Source organism: Saccoglossus kowalevskii, chromosome 7 (genome assembly GCF_978046115.1).
Source record: "Saccoglossus kowalevskii chromosome 7, keSacKowa6.1, whole genome shotgun sequence".
Lineage (NCBI taxonomy): Eukaryota > Metazoa > Hemichordata > Enteropneusta > Harrimaniidae > Saccoglossus > Saccoglossus kowalevskii.
In genome coordinates, this window is record NC_140647.1 from 24,084,120 (window position 1) to 24,104,332 (window position 20,213).

The 20,213-nt window shown below is 33.0% G+C and overlaps 1 protein-coding gene across 1 annotated transcript in view; it reads left to right on the forward strand.

Annotated features, from left to right (window-relative positions):
• Positions 1-20,213, forward strand: part of LOC100371586 (uncharacterized) — a 54,845-nt gene that overhangs the window by 26,139 nt on the left and 8,493 nt on the right. The window contains exons 4-10 of the mRNA XM_006821001.3: positions 1,802-1,910; positions 9,161-9,256; positions 10,725-10,779; positions 11,355-11,542; positions 12,667-12,714; positions 13,672-13,963; positions 19,567-19,754. Coding sequence (XP_006821064.2) covers positions 1,802-1,910; positions 9,161-9,256; positions 10,725-10,779; positions 11,355-11,542; positions 12,667-12,714; positions 13,672-13,963; positions 19,567-19,754 — 976 coding nt within the window. The remainder of the gene's footprint in view (positions 1-1,801; positions 1,911-9,160; positions 9,257-10,724; positions 10,780-11,354; positions 11,543-12,666; positions 12,715-13,671; positions 13,964-19,566; positions 19,755-20,213) is intronic.

Consider the following 20,213-nt stretch of genomic DNA (forward strand, 5'->3'; position numbering starts at 1 on the left):
TTAATATTTTATTGACTATACGAAAATCGTTGTACCATAACCTACCTGAGAGGGAGCCCTGCAAAGCCACTTCATCTGAAAGTGACTTTTTACTATAGGAACCATTTTCATAAAAACATACATTAGTTCATATATATGTAGAGTCAACTCGTGTAGTCGCGTCTTAATTTCTCTGTTCACGTATGTAAATCTGCTCTACAAACTCATCGTTTAGTATCGAGCACTCTCACCTGGAATAATCGACTACCTTCCTATATATATATATATTTAGTGGGTTTTGATAACAACATAATATAAAAGTATTCGATAAAAATCAAAAAAACTGATGATACAGTTTGAAAGACAACTAGCTTTAAGAAGACTAACAACTCTCCTAACGACGAATTACAATTGTTTATGTTTACTCTGAATATCATCAAGTCTTTAACTAATATGCAGCTCTATGTTCAATAAAATGTCTTGAGTCTGTTGTATACAAGAAAGAGTTCTTTTGACCTCTTTAAATTGTTATTTTATTGTTAAAATTGTTCTTTCAAAAATACTCACGCTTCGCAAACATAAAATTGATGTAGTAGTTAACCATTGAATATTAATACACAATTTGTCTGCTTATTGCCAACGCGTTCTGCTATTCAGACCCCATCTATCAACGTCTTGTCATTCCATGAATTAATGTAAGCTGATAACAGTTTGAAGAATAGAGATGATAAACCTGGTCAAGTTATTTGACCCCTGACCCTTGACCTTTGGTTGTCATGGTATCTTGTATTACTTGCATTTATGACCACTTAAGTGATAACATTTTCCATTGAATAAAATTAAAAAACAATTTTCAACAAATTTGAAATAGTTATTCGGGTTGTTAACAATGATGATGAATTGTTAGCATCTGCCTCTTATCCAAGGACAATTTTTTTTAAAGGAAAATAAAAGAAAAAAAAGAAAAAATTGCATTTGTGTTTTTCAACAAATACTGTGGAATACTTTATTTTTTGCTGAAAAGGCTTTTTGGGCGTTTTGTATGGAATTTATTTTCACTGGTTTTTGACGAGTTTAATGTGAAATATAGGAAAAAAAGTATATTCGCTGGATTTTATTTTCACAGAATCATCCCTTCAGCGAAAATAAAGTATTCTACAGTAGTCCTTCATATGCATGACCCTCTGGAAAGGTCGCACATCCTGGTACTTTGCTCTATTAGCAGAGCATACTCTTATGTAAAAGACAGCCGAGTTTATAAACAAATAAGACCTGTTCTCTTTATTTAGTGGACTGTAAACAAATTAGCTGGAATTAATTTTCTCTGAAAAAACATTTTGGGTGTTTTGGGTGTTTAGTTCAGTTGAATGTAAAATATAGAAAAAAAGGCATATGCACTGAATATTATTTTAAATAAATCATCTCTTCAGCAAAAATAGCTTTTGTGAGAATATGCAGTATTTTACAGTATAATAAATACAATTTTTGTTTCATGTCTGTTTCTTTTATAGACACGCTTCTAATAAAGCAATTATGGTAGTTGTCACCGACATTTAACAATGTTGTCCGTCCCTACACATGTTTTATTGATGTTCTATTTACCTGTCTGTGAATGGTGACCCTTGTTTTTTTAGAAATAATTTATTTGATTATGTAAATGTCGTCTATGATCAATCTTAGTCATATTTCAGTGGTCGAACATACATGGTAATACACATATTTTTTGTTTATGGTCACTTCTTTTGGAGATGTGCGTCTGATAAAAGCAGATCTATGTGTATACATGTGCTGATATTTTTTTTCTTCCTTTTTTATCTTACAGACCTAGTAATTGGGAAGAGCATGTCAGTAGGTTTTTAAAAGACAGACAAATTCCCTGCAATTCCTTTGGGGAAGGAATACCGTTTGTGAGTTTGTCATGTGAAAATAAAGTAGGTAATTTTACTTGCATTTCAGTTACAATAATTACTGATTAATACTTGGTGTTCTTCCTAGGATTTTGGTCAAGGATGGTGGGTAATTTGCATAATAATAAGCATATGATTTACATAATTGATTCGTAATGTGTGTAGATTTTTTTTAATTTTTTTTAATTGCTCATACATTTTTTCGGTAGTTTTGACATAGTGTAATGATTAGAGACCAAAACTTTCAATGAGTATATGTTGACCCATATAAACTTAACAGCCTTAGGTTATTGTTTATGAACAGCGAGTATGCATCTCATAGAACAATAGCTATCATCGTAGACAAAGGTAAAGGTGTGGAAATTATCGATGGAACCCACACATGTTTTAGTTTACTTTTACGATTACGTCATTGTTACATTTAGCTACAATGTTATAGCGTTCAGCCAACTGTATGGTTTACCGCTCAAATTTTGTTATTGTTGCAATCTATCACTTTGCTGTTGTGCCACCATCTTGTTATCTCTTGGTGTGTTCGAAATAAAACTATCGAATGGAAGCACGGTGGTAATGATTTTGAGTGTGGCAGTGTGTCTAACATGGCGGTCTCTCAGAACAGCATGGCGGTCCTGCCACGCTGTTTGTATCCTTGGGAGAACACTAAATACTAATTAATTTATATTAATATTTATTAATATTTAATCATACTGTATTTACTCTAATAGTAACGCCTGCACATACATAAATAACAGCCATATTTTAATGATTCAGCTTAAAATAGATGCGATTTGTTTGTTTATATGCACTACTATTAAAAATGCATTTCAAAAAGAATAAATACGGTCCAAATTAAAGAAGACAAGGTTAGGTACCTGATGGGAAATAACGTGTCTAGTCTGATTTCCTGCGTAAAATGAAATTAACATTTGATATGTATATTTATAGACAGAGGGCTACTGTACAGACTTGATTAAAGTTGCTCAAAAAAAAAAAAAATTAATTTAGATGTAACAAATATTAAATTGTAAATTTCTACCAAAGAACTAAGAATACTTGTATATCTTGTTGTTTTAGTGTGAAAATCCTAATTCACTATATATTCAAATCAAACTGTGTCATGTAAACCACCACCGCTACCAACAAATGAAGCAATAACGACATCATTTACCAAATGAAGTTTGGGTTTGAGCGATTAGCAATGAGGTATTACCCAGTGACGTCGTAATTGACATAGCATTTTGAATTATATATGTATAATCATTTGTAATATGATACACATAAAAGTATGGATACTGCTTTCAACTTTGTCAAATTTCATATTATTGATCTTTACAATATTTGTTTGCGTTACGAGAATTATGGATCGAGATTTTCAGATGTCACCTGACCATGTCCCATGACCCCTATAAATGAACCATGTCAGAAGGTGGTTAAAACGAAACCGGTTTTATGGAATTGTGGGAAAGATGGATTGCCACCATTTTTATTTCACATCCAATTCAGTGATGTATAAGGGCAGTGTTGGCATAGTAACTTGATAATTTATTTTATTTATCATGCTCTTCTTACAGTAACTACTGACCTAAATAACGCACGACAAAAGTGCAGCGTAAAACTAGCCTAACAATAAGAAATAAATGAATACACACATGTATTTAGAAGAAACTAAGATCTATACTGTTCTTGTCTATTCGAAGATAATTTAGTTCAATATTTCATCTTAAACTCAGACTCACCTTGAATTTATTATATGTACTGCACCCAGTATGAATAAATATTAAAGTGTAAACTTAAACTGGTCAAGGTAGATTTGGACAGTATAATGAAATGTCTCTAATGTAAACATGTTATATTTTTCATATGATTAACAGTAATTAATTACTAATTCTTCATAATTTTTGTTCAAAATGAAATAATATTCATCAAAAGAGGACAGTTATATATTCTAAGTTTACTATTGCATGTATGTGAAATAAGGGCATGGCTAACTCGTAACAATACCGAAAATTTAGAGGTACTCGTCATTCTTGATATTTAGTTCCATAAAATAAGAACAATTAAAAAGATGGGATTCCGGAAGTGGTTTCCATGGAAACTATGCCATTGTGAATTCCCCAATAGATTTACGCTTCGCCCCTACTCTGGTTGCCATTATAAATTAATATTTTTTTCAGAATAGAAAAAAAAAATATTCAGTGTAAAGAGCATTTTTTAAGAGAAAAAGAAAACTTGCTAAATCAATGATTAATATTAAATAATAACTTAACATATAAAATTTGACCTTATTTTAGTTATAAATTGAGCACTCAAAAAAACATTACCTTTATTAAGCCAGCAGGTCCTGAATAATCCCTGACCTGTGCCAATTATATAGACAACAAATAATCCTGCGATTAAAACAACCGTAAATTGTCACAGCAAAGATTCTTTCCCACCCACAAAAAAAGCTTTGTAAAAAACATACAATCATTTACAAATCATCAATTCTTTGCAGGTTGGGTTGCTAAGCAACAGTCTTTAAATGTAAAATTCAAGTTCAACAGTTTTTGGTCAACATGATCTATTAATTTTTATTCGAGAAAAAAAATCTTTAACCTTGACTCACACAGGATGTTTACCTTGTATAGCCCCTTGCTGAAAAAGTCAATGTCCTGCCAAGCAATCTTCATCAATTCATCATTATGAAAACTACGTTTGTTCTTTTCATTCAACGAACAATAATGTTTTTCCTACTTTTTAAATATCAATTCATAGAGAGAAAAAAAATGCCAATCATATTTCTGTCAATCACAAATGATTGTAAAATTGTTTTTTTACATTTACGTTTTTTTTGCAATCAAAACATACTGACATACAATTGGTGAATGTGCTCGTGAGAATCCACGTTACACTAATAAAGAAAATGATATTAAAGGTGTTAAAATGGTGAATGGATTGCAACATTAATCTAATTCAGCCTGCCTATATTGTGCATTGCGAGTCACTCATTCATGTCTTGTATGTATACATGTGGTGAGGCATTAATATGTAATTTGAAAGGAGTCCTTTCCTACTAGATGATGTACCCTGCACGGATTTGCTGACATATTCAAGCGTGTTAGGTCGGTTAACATTTATTCACTTCGTTAATTCGTAGTTTAATATTTAGCGCCGATCATTTATCGAGTCACTCCACATCTATTGCTTAACTGACGTGTTTTACTATTTTTATAAGTTTTCATCCTTGATGTTTCTTTAGAATTCAGAGACTAACAATAAAGTTTTTTGTAGAATTGTCATTCTGGTGTGATAGGTGGTGGAGTGCATCATTTCTTTTTTGATGTATTCAAATGAAATATATTGTGTTTTAATTTTTGCATTCATTGGTTAAGTACTGATTTAGTTAAAAAAAAAAATTCGGTAATAAATTTAGTTATGCAGTTTCTGTGATTGCTGTAAATATAAGTGGAATTCTTGATAAGGCTGGAATGCTGGGCTTTTTGTTGCCATGCATACTGTATTTGTTCCGTTAGCAGCCATGTGCTTATGTAAATGATACAGAATTGAAATCATTTCCTCAATTTTTCACAACAGATGCTATGGCGTCATACGTAACCCATAATGCTTTGCTAGTGATTCAAGATCGTGGAATACAATACTGATAAAAAGTTGTATATCGAGGAAATGAAAAGCGTTATACAAAAAACGGTCAATTGTGTTTTCCTGCGTTTGTTTAGCTTGATACATTATGTTAGCCTTGACTTACACTCTAATTTGTTGTTGACATAAATAAATTTGACATGATGGGACAAAAGATTCAAAATGGACGACCATTTTGTTTTAAAGAATGAGCCATATCTCTGACATACCTTGTCTTGTTACAATCAGACTTTACATAAACGTCTTACATCATATTACACACATTTGGTTCATGGTGGAATAATTTTTCATGCAGTTAAACTTTCTTTTTACGAGTGGTCTCAGGATTATCAAATATAGTGTAAATCGTAACATTTAATGACGGGAATTGAAATTTGTAGAAATAGGGATAACTGCTGCACTATTATTTACCATTTTTATTAACCGTAGCATGTATTGTCTCCTTTTAAAACAATATCTCTATTCTTTTGAAACAAATTTGAAGAATAAAAATGTTTTAATGTATATTTTTGAAAAGAATAATAGTTTTCTAATATTTCAGTGACACCATAGTACATTTTGTTGATGTCAAAAAAGTGGTCTTTTATTCAGTTTTACTTGTAGCTGGTCATGCAGCATTCACTAAAATCGTCTTCCAAATACCACACCTCTCTTTGCTGCAGCTGATGCAATTTGTTGTAAGTTTTAGCCAGCAACTACTCTATACATCATGAAATGACTTAAATTTGAAGCAGTATGTCAAGCCTTTCAGAAATAGTCAAATTTTGTTGTTGTACTGTCATAATATTGTACCTCATTCAGGTGATATAGTCTGTTAAAAAAGATTTAATATTGTACAAATGAATAGATTATTACTCATTTAAGTACTAGCATGGTTTGTATTTGTTCAACTGCCTGTCTGTGTTTAATTAAGTAATTCAAGTGTTTTACATCACCGTCAGAACTGGCAGTAATATATTTGTAGTGTCACTAATTATACGTCTTGTAATAATATTGTGAATCAGTAATCAGGGAAAAAAATAGTAAATTGCCATCATGTTTGTAATTTTTTTTCAGAATTTTAGAAAAAAGATGAAAGATTTTTTTTTTTTTTTTTGAAAAATCAACATAGAAGCACCATTTCAATTACAATTTTAAAATTAAAATTAAAATAAAACTGCACAAACACATTGATTGAAAAAAAAAGTGAACAGTGAAAAGAAGAAATGTATAATGTTCGGTTATAGTGCAGGTTTCTGCGCATTATTCCTTTAATTGATTGTTATTAAATATCAGCTTTTATTTTGTTTCAATGTTTTTGTCTGTCCATGTGTCTGCAGGCCTGTCTGTTGGCATGCACATTAAATAAAAATAAATAAATAAATAAATAAATTTCCAGACAGCAGTGCTTCGCAAGACTTTTTCAAAAACAAAAGAATTTATTTTTGCTCTGCTGGTATCCACATTTTCAGCCTCTCTGCAAGCTGATGCAAGCTAAAACACTTCCTGCTTTAAAGTGACCTATGACCTTTGAACCTAACTGTGAATTGTGTATATGAAAATAAGACTAAATCGGCTTTGTAGGAATCATTTCTAATCTATACAGTAAGCAAATATTCTAAGCACAGATTAATGTGAGTTAGTGAAGAGAAAAAAACATGATTACTAAATATTTTACTGAATATAGTTGTGAATAAAATAGTTTTGTTTTGATTAGATCTCCAACTGGAATTTTGTGGTTTGGACAATGATTTGACATTACAATGATATATTTGATAAGTGTCATGATTGATGTGTCATGCTTAAAAGCTCTTTTGCAACCATTAGTCATCACTTTCATATTTTAATTTTGTTTCTCAGTTACAGCTGCACTGCTTTATAACGGAAAACATCTTTAATGAATTTATTTCTCTCCCCTATAATGCCTCCATTTTGCTCCCCACTAATGCCTCCATTTTTCTACCCTATGCCTCCATTTCTACCCCATTAATGCCTTCATTTTTCTTCCCTATAATGCCTCCATTTTGCTCCCCAATAATGCTTTCATTTTTCCCCTACAATGCCTTCATTTTCTCCCTATAATGCTTTCATTTTCCCCCCTATAATGCCTTCATTTTGCTCCCCAATAATGCCTTCATTTTTCTCCCCAATAATGCCTTCATTTTTCTTCCCTATAATGCCTCCATTTTGCTCCCCAATAATGCTTTCATTTTCCCCTACAATGCCTTCATTTTCCCCCTATAATGCTTTCATTTCCCCCCTATAATGCCTTCATTTTGCTCCCCAATAATGCCTTCATTTTTCTCCCCAATAATGCCTTCATTTTTCTTCCCTATAATGCCTTCATTTTGCTCCCCAATAATGCCTTCATTTTTCTCCCCAATAATGCCTTCATTTTTCTCTCCAATAATGCCTTCATTTTTCTTCACTATAATGCCTCCATTTTGCTCCCCACTAATGCTTTCATTTTGCTCCCCACTAATGCTTTCATTTTGCTCCCCACTAATGCCTTCATTTTGCTCCCCAATAATACCTTCATTTTGCTCCCCAATAATGCCTTCATTTTGCTCCCCACTAATGCCTTCATTTTGCTCCCCACTAATGCCTTCATTTTGCTCCCCACTAATGCCTTCATTTTGCTCGCCAATAATGCCTTCATTTTTCTCCCCAATAATGCCTTCATTTTTCTCTCCAATAATGCCTTCATTTTTTTCTCCCCTATAATGCCTTCATTTTGCTCCCCAATAATGCTTTCATTTTGCTCCCCAATAATGCTTTCATTTTGCTCCCCACTAATGCCTTCATTTTTCTCTCCAATAATGCCTTCATTTTTCTTCCCTATAATGCCTTCATTTTGCTCCCCAATAATGCCTTCATTTTTCTCCCCTATAATGCCTTCATTTTGCTCCCCAATAATGCCTTCATTTTTCTCCCCACTAATGCTTTCATTTTTCTCCCCACTAATGCCTTCATTTTGCTCCCCACTAATGCCTTCATTTTGCTCCCCACTAATGCCTTCATTTTGCTTCCCACTAATGCCTTCATTTTGCTCCCCTATAATGCCTTCATTTTGCACCCCTATAATGCCTTCATTTTGCTCCCCAATAATGCTTTCATTTTGCTCCCCACTAATGCCTCCATTTTGCTCCCCAATAATGCCTTTATTTTGCTCCCCAATAATGCCTTCATTTTGCTTCCCACTAATGCCTTCATTTTGCTCCCCTATAATGCCTTCATTTTGCTCCCCTATAATGCCTTCATTTTGCTCCTCTATAATGCCTTCATTTTGCTCCTCTATAATGCCTTCATTTTGCTCCCCTATAATGCCTCCATTTTTCTCCCCAATAATGCCATCATTTTGCTTTCCAATATTGCCTTCATTTTCTCACCTGTATAATGCCTTCATTTTCTCACCTGCATAATGCTATTATTTTCCATACCTATAATGCCTCCATTTTGCACACCTATAACGCATAATGCCTTCACTTTCCAGTTTTATTCAATAACTAATTGTAATAGAAAATTTCAAAGTGATTTAATGCTTCCCTTCCATTTTTAACTAAAATAAATGATCTGATTATGCTTGGAATGAGTTAATCATTACCTCAAAGCTGTGTGCTTTTTAGTCATCATTAATTGTTTTGTATTTTTTCCAGTTATTATTACTTAAAACAGTAATAGATGCAATTTATGCAGAAAATGAAGAAGCTTTAGCAGAATATTTAAATGACTATTTTGATCCTCATGAAATGGTAAGTGTTAAAATTTCTTGATTTGTGAAATAATTTTACTTTTCATAAGATGATTGCATGGTATATATTATAAATGAACTTTGGATAGATTCTTTTTGTCTATCTCATCAACTAATTAGAATATGAATGTTTGTACTTAATGATTTTTAGGTCTCATACTGCCAAATAAAATTTCCGTAGACAAGATTTCAAAGATCAATATAATGTTCTTATTTGGTGATTTATTTATTTGTATGTAATCAAGTCTTTGCAAGAAATACACATGTTGTGTATATCAAACTCCTGCGAAATGGGTGGAAACGAAACTCACAGATTTGTCAAACTTCAGAATAAATGTTTTGTAGACGGTATCTAGTAAATAGTTGCCAAGATTGACAGGTCACCATTACTTGTCTTTAAAAAAAAAGCTTCACACATACAAGTCTGATGAAATTAAATTGCTCTCTCACGCATTGCATTTCAAATATTAAGAAAAAAACATTGGCTAGCAAGAACCAAATGATTTCACAGCTACAGTCATTAATTAGTGGTATTATATCTTAATACATGTTGGTTCACTTAAGTTGGTTATCCAAGATGGCTGACCTTTGGCCATTTTCGTTGGGAAAACATTCTTTCTTAACCAATCAAAGACAGCTGACTGGCTGCCATTTTTTGAAATCCACAGTTTGATTATGTCCATTTCTTAGATTAATATTGTTAAAGAGATTATACATCTCCATTTTGAATAATTTTCTTTCTAAACAAACCAGATATAGCTGATTGGTAGCCATTTTTTTAATGAATTGCTTCTCATCATGAGTCGATATCACCATTTTTCACAGGGCATCATCATGAATATGAATAGTTTCCTTTTATAATAGAGGAAATACAATATTCTCAGAAAAATAATTGTTTAACTGTATCTTGCATAAAGTCTAAATTGGATTTTTCTTCTCACCCACACATGCAATAATAGTAGCTATGGACTTCATATTTCGTGCCTTGAAAATAATTATCTTCACACCGTGGTGTATGGAAAGAGGGTATGATGAGAGGACTGTGATAAATAAACATGTGTAATCCCACGATGTTTCCTTTCTTGCTTGACATCAGTGTACACAAGTGGGATTATGTATATATTATCACATGTATACTTCCACATTATGATGATATAACTGATTACAGGATGTAGACATTGATGATATTTTACTGAATAAAAATATATTAAATGTTAGTGTATCACTTTCCTTGAGTCCGATAATTTGTGATAATTTGTGATAATTTGTGATAATTGCTGCAATTTGGAATTTCTTAACACTTTTGTAGCTACAGATAGCCGAAATGAATTGAGAAAAAAATGATGTGCTGATATCAACTGATTTGATTGAATAATAATTTTAAAATTAATGTATACACTTTGCGTCTACCATTGGCTCTCGTCAGTTAACCATGCTGTGGAATTTAATCAAGTCTCTTTTTACCGCAGCGATTTTGCCCCATAGGACAAGATGCATTAAATAACACTTACTGGTATTGTGATGGTAAGTTGCATTTTATCTTTTCATTGATTTAAACGTTTTAGGTTCTACGTAACCGTCTGATGTAATTTCTCGGGCATGCCTCAGTGGACCAGTAGTGTTTTGTACACTGACAAGGCCTAATACTAGTTTTCATTTTCATAGTTTGGTTTCAGTGGAGCTTAATGGCTTGAAATGGTTTTTTGTTACCTGGCAACATTCACTTTCACCAATTTTCATGTGTAATTGATGAAATTTTACTGAAAACTGTCCATTTCAACACAACATAATACATCAACAAAATTTTTATAATTTCACCATTTTGCCCACTTCCTATTCCAAGGATACTAGAAAGTATTCACTTAGGCGGTACGTGGTCGTACATTGACCTCAGTTATGCGTTTAGTGACTGTGTACATACTATGCTTTGCAGTTTCTGTGAAATAAAGTTAAAATGGCTAACAATATTGTTTCCATGGGTACTCTAATCCTGCCATTTTGTATTTTGCCTTTTATTGAATATCAGAGTGTTTGTAATTTTCGCAAATGTCTATTGATTGGTTGTGTACTTTCTTTAATTGTTATTTTTGTAATTTCAGATCTGAGGCTGTACAGAGAAGGTGCTATAAAGAAGGGAAATAAAAAGTCCTGGGAGTGTGTATGCGTCACATCAGACGACTGGCATAGTTTTCTAAGACAGTATCGTAAAGTAACCAACCAACAAGAAAAAGAATTGGTTAATTATATACAAAATGATCTATGGCCGCTCATTCAAGGCCAACTAGAGGTAAATAATGTCTGTACTCTCGGGGGTGGCGCTACATCACATTGCTAAGACGCGTACCACTGTACCATGTATTTCTATTGGCTATGCGCGAGCTGCTGTGGAGTGCCGGTGAAAACAGCTAAAGTCAAGAGAAACAAACTCAACTTTGAAGTAGTCCTGAGCAATCCAATTTATATATGTTGTTACACTGTTCAGGGGAGTCTCAACTACTATCCCAAAGTACAGTTTTCAGAGAGTTGTCGGCTTTTGTTTTCAACAAGATGGTCGCCAGGCAGTAAAAATGCCCAAATGTTCGTCCCTGTGACTAGGCAAAATATCTTGATTGCTTCATTCCTAGAACGTTCAATTTCTCGTCGCTCTGCTCAAATTAAAATTTCATGTAAATATTCATCGTATTTTTCATGACATTGTGTTGTATTTATCAATGTCGCTTTCCAACATTTTCTGTGCTAAGGTCACCTTTAACAAAATGAGCATGTACAAAAAAAAACATTTTAATTTATGCACATTAGTGAAAAAAAAATTTCCCACAATTCCAGTTTTATCAGCTATACCTATTTATCTGAAACATTGCTGTGAACGCTTTTTTGGATAACGAATCATATATTGAGAGATGACCAAAACCAGGGTGATGTTTAGACACTTTGTTCTCAACATTGTTTGTACATTCAAGGGTTTTCATGTCCATGCCCATGCCCAGCGTCAACATAGATGCTTTCTCATACTTCAATCTACATTTGGAACTATTAAAACTCCTTGTATTAATTTATGGTGTCTATTATTTTGTTCATTTAAAAAGAAAAAAAAAATGATTATTAAATGTATAGCTGTGTTCCACAAAAATTTAGATTTGTATGTCGGTCATTTGTTTTGCATTATTAAACTTGTCAATTTTCTTCTATGGCTATGGATTTGTTATTTCTACTTTTATATGCACACTATTAGGTCTGGATTAATGGTAGAGGGAGTGATTTCGCCAAAAATAGATGTATATATCACGTTTTTTAAGTAATCTTTTGATGGAACAACTAAAAAAAGATAACATGTGCTGGTATATTCAATATTTATTTATCATTTATGTGTGGTTATGACAGTTATTTTTATTATTAATTATTGTTTTAAAGGCAAAAGAAGAAGACGAATTGGAAAGGTTAAGAATTATGGAAGAGGAGGTGAGTTTGTGTTTAAGCGTAGTCCGAAAATAAGTACTTATAATTTCATCTCCGTGCATTCATTTGTACGATCTGTATCTTGTTTGCACACATCATATCATACATATGCACATGCATTTGTGGCATGATCGGATAGATCAATATTTTTAGCTTTCCTGGTTTATTAGTAATATATGCGCAGAGAGGTGTGGGGTCTTGGTCATTCATGTTACTTTAGGAAGCAATGAACTTTTATAAAATATAGAAAACGCTTTTTATATATTCTTATACGCACAATTTGACAGAATAAAATTTGTAGCATCTTGATGTCAGTCCTTATTTCGGTGAAACTTGTGAAAAACGAACAGGCTCCCAAACAGTCATCGTGAGCATTCACCCACCAGGAACACACCCTGGAACCCAAACATTTAAAATGGTCAAAAGGTGACCTTTAACAGTTCCAGGACCATATCTTGATCAATCACATTCAAACTTAACACTTACATCACACATCATATTTTAGAATCCAATTCAAGATGGCCGAATGGTGGCCATTTTGTTTTAACAAATGATATTCAATGGCCGTATCTGACCTGCCTTGAATAATATCATTCACAAATGCAAAAAAATGCACAAAAAAACTGGCTGCAGTTTGTATCATGTCTGTCATAATAGATATTAAAAAAATGAATGTCTTGTATAGGCTATCATACCACAAACAAGAACAGTAAAACCACTCTGCTGATGTAAACCACCAGCATACTAACCACACCAACCTGACCTTTGAAAAATCACCATCATTTGTTTTTCATATAATTTAATTTGATGAGCGTCAGTGTATTGAGTTATGTTGAGCACTACCAGTACGTGTCATTCTGTTCATTATATCTACTTGTGTGACTCGCGACTATCTGGTGTTGTGATTTTTCGTTTTGACATTTTAGTTAAATTTAGTTAAATTTGTTTTTTTTCCAACAGACTGAAGAAGCAATATTTAATGAATCTAACCCATTTGACTTTGATGATGAAGAAACTTTTAACCTGTTGTCAGAGGAAACGGAAAATCTCCATCAAAATGGAAATCTTTTTAACTTAAAGACAGAACTTACTAATGTAAACGGGGAAGATGACATTTTTTCTCTAAACGGCCCTGATGAGGGTAAAGACATTGAGGATAATGTGCGAAAGAAACGAAAAAAGAAGGATGAACAGGGATATAGTGACCAGGAATTTGTTTCAAATGATGAACTTGATGGAGAGAACGATAAAGGTAGGACATAGCGGTATTGGTAATTGAAAACAAAATTAAATAGATTAGTTATACATTTGGGATCCTGTAATCCCAAAATTGATATCACTGATGTGAAATGGATTCAAACCATATACGTGATGCAGATACTTTTTGGATTTCTTCTGAGATTCAAGATCACCATCAATTTCAAGGTTCCACTGATGATTCACATCCTATAGTCAATTATCCTAACTTATCCAGTATATAATAATATTTTACCTTCTTCAATGCGTGACCTTATTTGCATAAATTTACATGTAATTTATGCAAATTTATTAATACCAGTGGCATCATGGTCAGGAATTACTCATAAGCAACCAGCAATTGCCCGACAGTATACCTTCCACTGGTAACATATTTGATTAAATGTCGGTCCATCTAGGATTTATTCTAGCTTTGCATTCCTAATGAACCATGTACATTGTTTATTTATTTCCAACATACACAACTAAATTGAGCATGAAAAAGTACAAAAATCAGAAGAACAAAATCATTGTGAAGAACATAATAAATAGCTCTATTTTCCGCCATTATAATATTTTAAAAATTGATATTAATTTTTTTTCTCTCAAAACATTACATATTATTTTTGTAGTAAACATATATGGTTTGTCAGACATGCTTTGGATATATGCGGGTTTAAAGACAAAATAATTCAAGTTTATGCAAAGCTCAGTTTAAAATATGGCTTGGATTTGACCTATACAGCTATAAATAAAAATTCAGATTCATGATAGAAAAAAATCATTAAAAAAAACAACTTTTTGTTGTTGAAGGCTATGTATTCCAAGTTTGTAATATCAAGACCCAGATTCTTTTTCTGTTTATCGGGCTGCTTTAACTGATGAATTCTGGTATTGGGTACAATTTCACTATTAATTATTTCTCATCCAAAAGGTCACACCTCCTGGTACTTTCTGAGGGTACCAATTCACTATCAATTATTTCTCATCCAAAAGGTCACACATCCTGGTACTTTCTGAGGGTACCAATTCACTATCAATTATTTCTCATCCAAAAGGTCACACATCCTGGTACTTTCTGAGGGTACCAATTCACTATCAATTATTTCTCATCCAAAAGGTCACACATCCTGGTACTTTCTGAGGGTACCAATTCACTATCAATTATTTCTCATCCAAAAGGTCACACATCCTGGTACTTTCTGAGGGTACCAATTCACTATCAATTATTTCTCATCCAAAAGGTTTTACTTTTTCGACTTTTTCTTGAAAACTACAAGCCTGAATGCTTTGATACTTGGTGTATATGTACCTTGGGTAGACCTCTCTCAGATTTGTTCATTTCATGATCATATCTTCAATTCTCTAATTTTGGTGAATATTTTTGTCATTTTTGGTAAAAAGTGTTATTTTCGACTTCTTGTTAAAAACCGCAAGTCCAATTGCTTTGATATTACATATATAGGTACTACATGTGGATCTCTCTCAGATTTGTTCATTTTGTAATGATATCTTCAATTCTCTAATTTTGGTGAATATTTTTGTCATTTTTGGTAAAAAGTGATATTTTCGACTTCTTGTTAAAAACCGCAAGTCCAATTGCTTTGATATTACATATGTAGGTACTATATGTGGACCTCTCTCAGATTTGTTCATTTTGTAATGATATCTTTAATTCTCTAATTTTGGTGAATATTTTTGTCATTTTTGATAAAAAGTGATATTTAGTCCCCGTTCGGACGCAGTCCGAAAACGGGGACTTATGTTTTGCCCTGTGTGCGTCCGTCCGTCCGTGCGTCCGTGATCACCTGTATCTCGAACATGCATGGACCGATTAAGTTCAAACTTCACTCATACATCACACATTATATGGGACATATGCACATGCATTTTTTTCATGATCCGATTAACGATAGCCGAATAGCGGCCATTTTAAGGCCGAAAATGCATCAAAATCGCACATTTTCACCATTCCGGACCCGGATCTCAGTTATGCATGGACGGATTTTGTTCAAATTTGGTACATACATTAACTATAATAGGACCTTGATGCACGTCATTTTTTTTTTGGATCGGGTTCGAAATGGCCGACTGGCGGCCATTTTGTTTTAAAGAATTCAGTTCTGGATCCGTATCTGAGACATGCTTTGATTGATCGAGTTCAAACTTCACACACACAAGGTAAATCATGTCACAAATATGTATGTGCATTTGTTTCATGATCTCATTAACGATAGCCAAATGGCGGCCACTTTAAGGCCGAAAATGCATTGAAATCGCACATTTTCACCATTCCGGACCCGGATCTCAGTTATGCATGGACGGATTTCATTCAAATTTGGTACATACATTAAACATAATAGGACCTTGATGCACGTCATTTTTTTTTTCGGATCAAGTTCGAAATAGCCGACTGGCGGCCATTTTGTTTTAAAGAATTCAGTTCTGGATCCGTATCTGAGACATGTCTGGATTGATCAAGTTCAAACTTCACACACACAAGGTACATCATGTCACAAATATGTATGTGCATTTGTTTCATGATCTCATTAACGATAGCCAAATGGGGGCCGCTTTAAGGCCGAAAATGCATTGAAATCGCACATTTTCACCATTCCGGACCCAGATCTCAGTTATGCATGGACGGATTTCATTCAAATTTGGTACATACATTAAACATAATAGGACCTTGATGCACGTCATTTTTTTTTTCGGATCAAGTTCGAAATGGCGGACTGGCGGCCATTTTGTTTTAAAGAATTCAGTTCTGGATCCGTATCCGAGACATGTCTGGATTGATCAAGTTCAAACTTCACACACACATGGTACATCATGTCACAAATAGATATGTGCATTTGTTTCATGATCTGCTTAACAATAGCGGAATGATGGCCATTTTAAGGCCGAAAATGCATCAAAATCACGTATTTTCACAATTCCAGAACCGGATCTCAGTCATGCATGGATGGATTTTGTTCAGATTTAGCACAATGTGTTGTACATATGCAGGTGCATTTCGGTCATGATCTGCTTTGAATGTATATGTCACTCAAATATGAACGGAACGGGGACGTGTCATTGACAATGACTTGTTTCAACTTCTTGTTAAAAACCCCAAGTCCAATTGCTTTGATATTACATATATAGGTACTACATGTGGATCTCTCTCAGATTTGTTCATTTTGTAATGATATCTTCAATTCTCTAATTTTGGTGAATATTTTTGTCATTTTTGGTAAAAAGTGATATTTTCAACTTCTTTTTAAAAACCGCAAGTCCAATTGCTTTGATATTACATATATAAGTACTACATGTGGATCACTCTAAAATTTGTTCATTTCATGATGATATCTTTAATTTTCTAATTTTGGTGAATATTTTTGTCATTTTTGGTAAAAAGTGATATTTTCTTCTTGTTAAAAACCACAATCATTTATGGTGAAAAATGATATTTTTGAATTCTTGTTTAAAACAGCAAGTCCCATTGCATTGATACTATGCATATTGTTCTAATATATCTTCTGTACTTTAATTGAAATGTGCATTGCTAACAGCGGAGCTATCTCAGCCGAGAGGCTGCTTGTTTAACTTAGTTTATACTTTTGGAATTTTTTGTCATGGAATATATATATTTTTGTCAAGATATTGGTTTTATTTCAGTTGAATTTGTTCTTTTTCTGTGGGTACTTTCACTTAAACTTGAAAATCTTATCAATTGTACTAAAATATCCACCAAGTGCTGAGTTTTCAAGAGTAGCACAGATGATTTCAAGGTATGAGCTGAAATTTGACTGAAATAAAATTGATACCAGATAGTGCAGTAATTAATTCAATATGTTATTTTCCTTATATATGTATAGTGTAAATCATCCTTTCCGGCAAATAAAATTAACATGTACTTTTCATGCCTAAAAGTAGTAAAAATAGTTCAAGTGTGCTAAAACATTACCTCAAGTTAAAACTAATTTGAATTTCGCATATATTTCTTGTCAAACTAAAATCATAACCGAATAATAAACAATGCTAGTAGAACTAGCAATTTAAGCAATTTTGACAAAGTTTATATTCTTCACCTTTTCTAACACTGTTTTTGTGTTGATTTGTGTTGATCCTCAAGTTCAAGAAGAAAAATCTAAGAGAATGACATTTTGGAGAACGAAAAACAGAAAGATTTTGTGATCGATAAGTCAATAAAATACAAAAAATTGCCAGAAAAGTACAAATTTTATGGGGGAGGGGGGGATTTAGAGTTTTCACCATTACACTGTAATATTAATTGAGGAACATCGTTATTAATCAATGTAATTATATCAACCGTATTGTTGTTAATTTTTGTTCAGTATTTTTCCCCACCAAAATTTCAACCTATATTTTTTGTGCAAATTTTTTTTTTATCCACATTATTGTATTTTGTTCCTGAACTTTCATTTTAAATTTTGCCTTGCAAAGAAAAAAGGGTACAAATGGACAAGTATGTTGTTAGTTTGTATCTATTTGCAAACTAAATTTATAAATATCTAGATTTACAAAATGTGAGGATGTGATAGTTATGCTATGTTTTTACTATGCAGCGAAGTTAAAATGGTATTTACATAAATTCTATTAGAAAATTCTTAAAAATGTTTTAACAATACATACTATTTTGGGATTAAAATGTATAGAAAATGATGTGAAAAAAGAATCAAATGATGCTATGGGTAGATAGAGATAAAAATAGCATTTAATAGTTTAATGACCTGATCAGGTGTTGCCATGTAGACGTGATTATTTTTATTTGTCTGCCACAGAACTACAGTTTGCTCATAAAAAATACTGTGGAATACTTTATTTTGGCTGGAATTAATTTTCGCTAAAAAGGCTTTTTGGGCGTTTTGTGTGGAATTTATTTTCACCGATTTTTGATGAGTTTAATGTCAAATATAGGAAAAAAAGTATATTCGCTGGATTTTATTTTCAGGGAAACATCCTTCAGCGAAAATAGCAAAAGTAAATTTCAAGCGAAAATAAAGTATTCTACATTAGTCTGCATTGGGACTTACACATACGTTAAGAGTTTTGTTGTTGTTTTTTTATGTTTTTTTTTTTTCAGCAAATGCTGCATGTTCGTTTTTATTTGATTTTTTTGCAGACACATCAGTTTATTTTTTGCGGGTTTTCAGCAAACAGGTTTTCAGTTGCACCCTTCCATGCAAGTCAGTTTGTCAGTACAGGTTTTTTTTTTTGCTTTACTCGTTTCAAGTTTAAATTAAACGCTCCTCTGCTAATTGAATTTCACAGACGACAAAGGAAAAACTTTGTCAAGGTCCAAGAGGAGATGCGTTATTGAGAGGCAGTACAAGACAAAAGATTCAGTATGGTGCTCAGATGTGGAGGACGAGGAGGATTCAAAGAAAGCTGAGGTCAATGCCAAAGGTCAGTGGATCTGTATCTCTGGATCAGGTGACTCAGCCGGACTCCTTAAGTTAGCCAAGATGTGTAGGTTTTTAGTTTGGTGGTGGGGTGCAACTGAAAGAGGGCGCTATTTTCCTCTGTTCCTCTTACTGTAGTTGAAGCGAACGTATGAGTGAGTTTGCATGTTAGATCATTCTTTTGATATCTTTCGTTTTATCTTTGTTTTAGTTCTTCATCCAAGTCCATCACTGGTGTCTGCTACATTAACGCCTACAGTGACGTCACAACAGGTCTTCGTGTTCTCTACATCATTGGCTAACAGGGCTGCTGAGGCGGTTCTCTCAGGTCAAACAGATTCTATCATATCCTTTCACAGAAGTCAAGCAGCTAAAAGGAAGTACTTACAGGTTGACAATGTAAGTTGCTACTTCATAGTGTGGCCTCTGAACGGCCATTAATTATTACAATTCGTGTCGTCTTCTTGCTTGTTTTGCTTTAAAAAAAGAATGCATCAACAAGAAATTTGTGATATTCAAACGATCGACACTAAACAAACATGGTGTTTGCTATAAATGGGAGCCGCATCTAAGGTGTTTGGCCCTTTTCAAACAAGACATGACCTTTGAATGTTGACTTTAAAATAATTAAATTTAAACAAAAACAACCAATAAATACCCAGAATGAAATTCTTTGTTCAGTTTTATTAAAAAAGTTTTATAAATTCTGTTGACATGACAAATGACGTGTTTGCTGGAAAACGCCCCTGGAGATGTGCTTCAAATACTGGGCATGAATTATATCTCCGATCAACGTTGCAGCAATATTTCGTCGCTAGATCGATGTAATACTAAAAAAATGCTTTAAATAATAAAGTT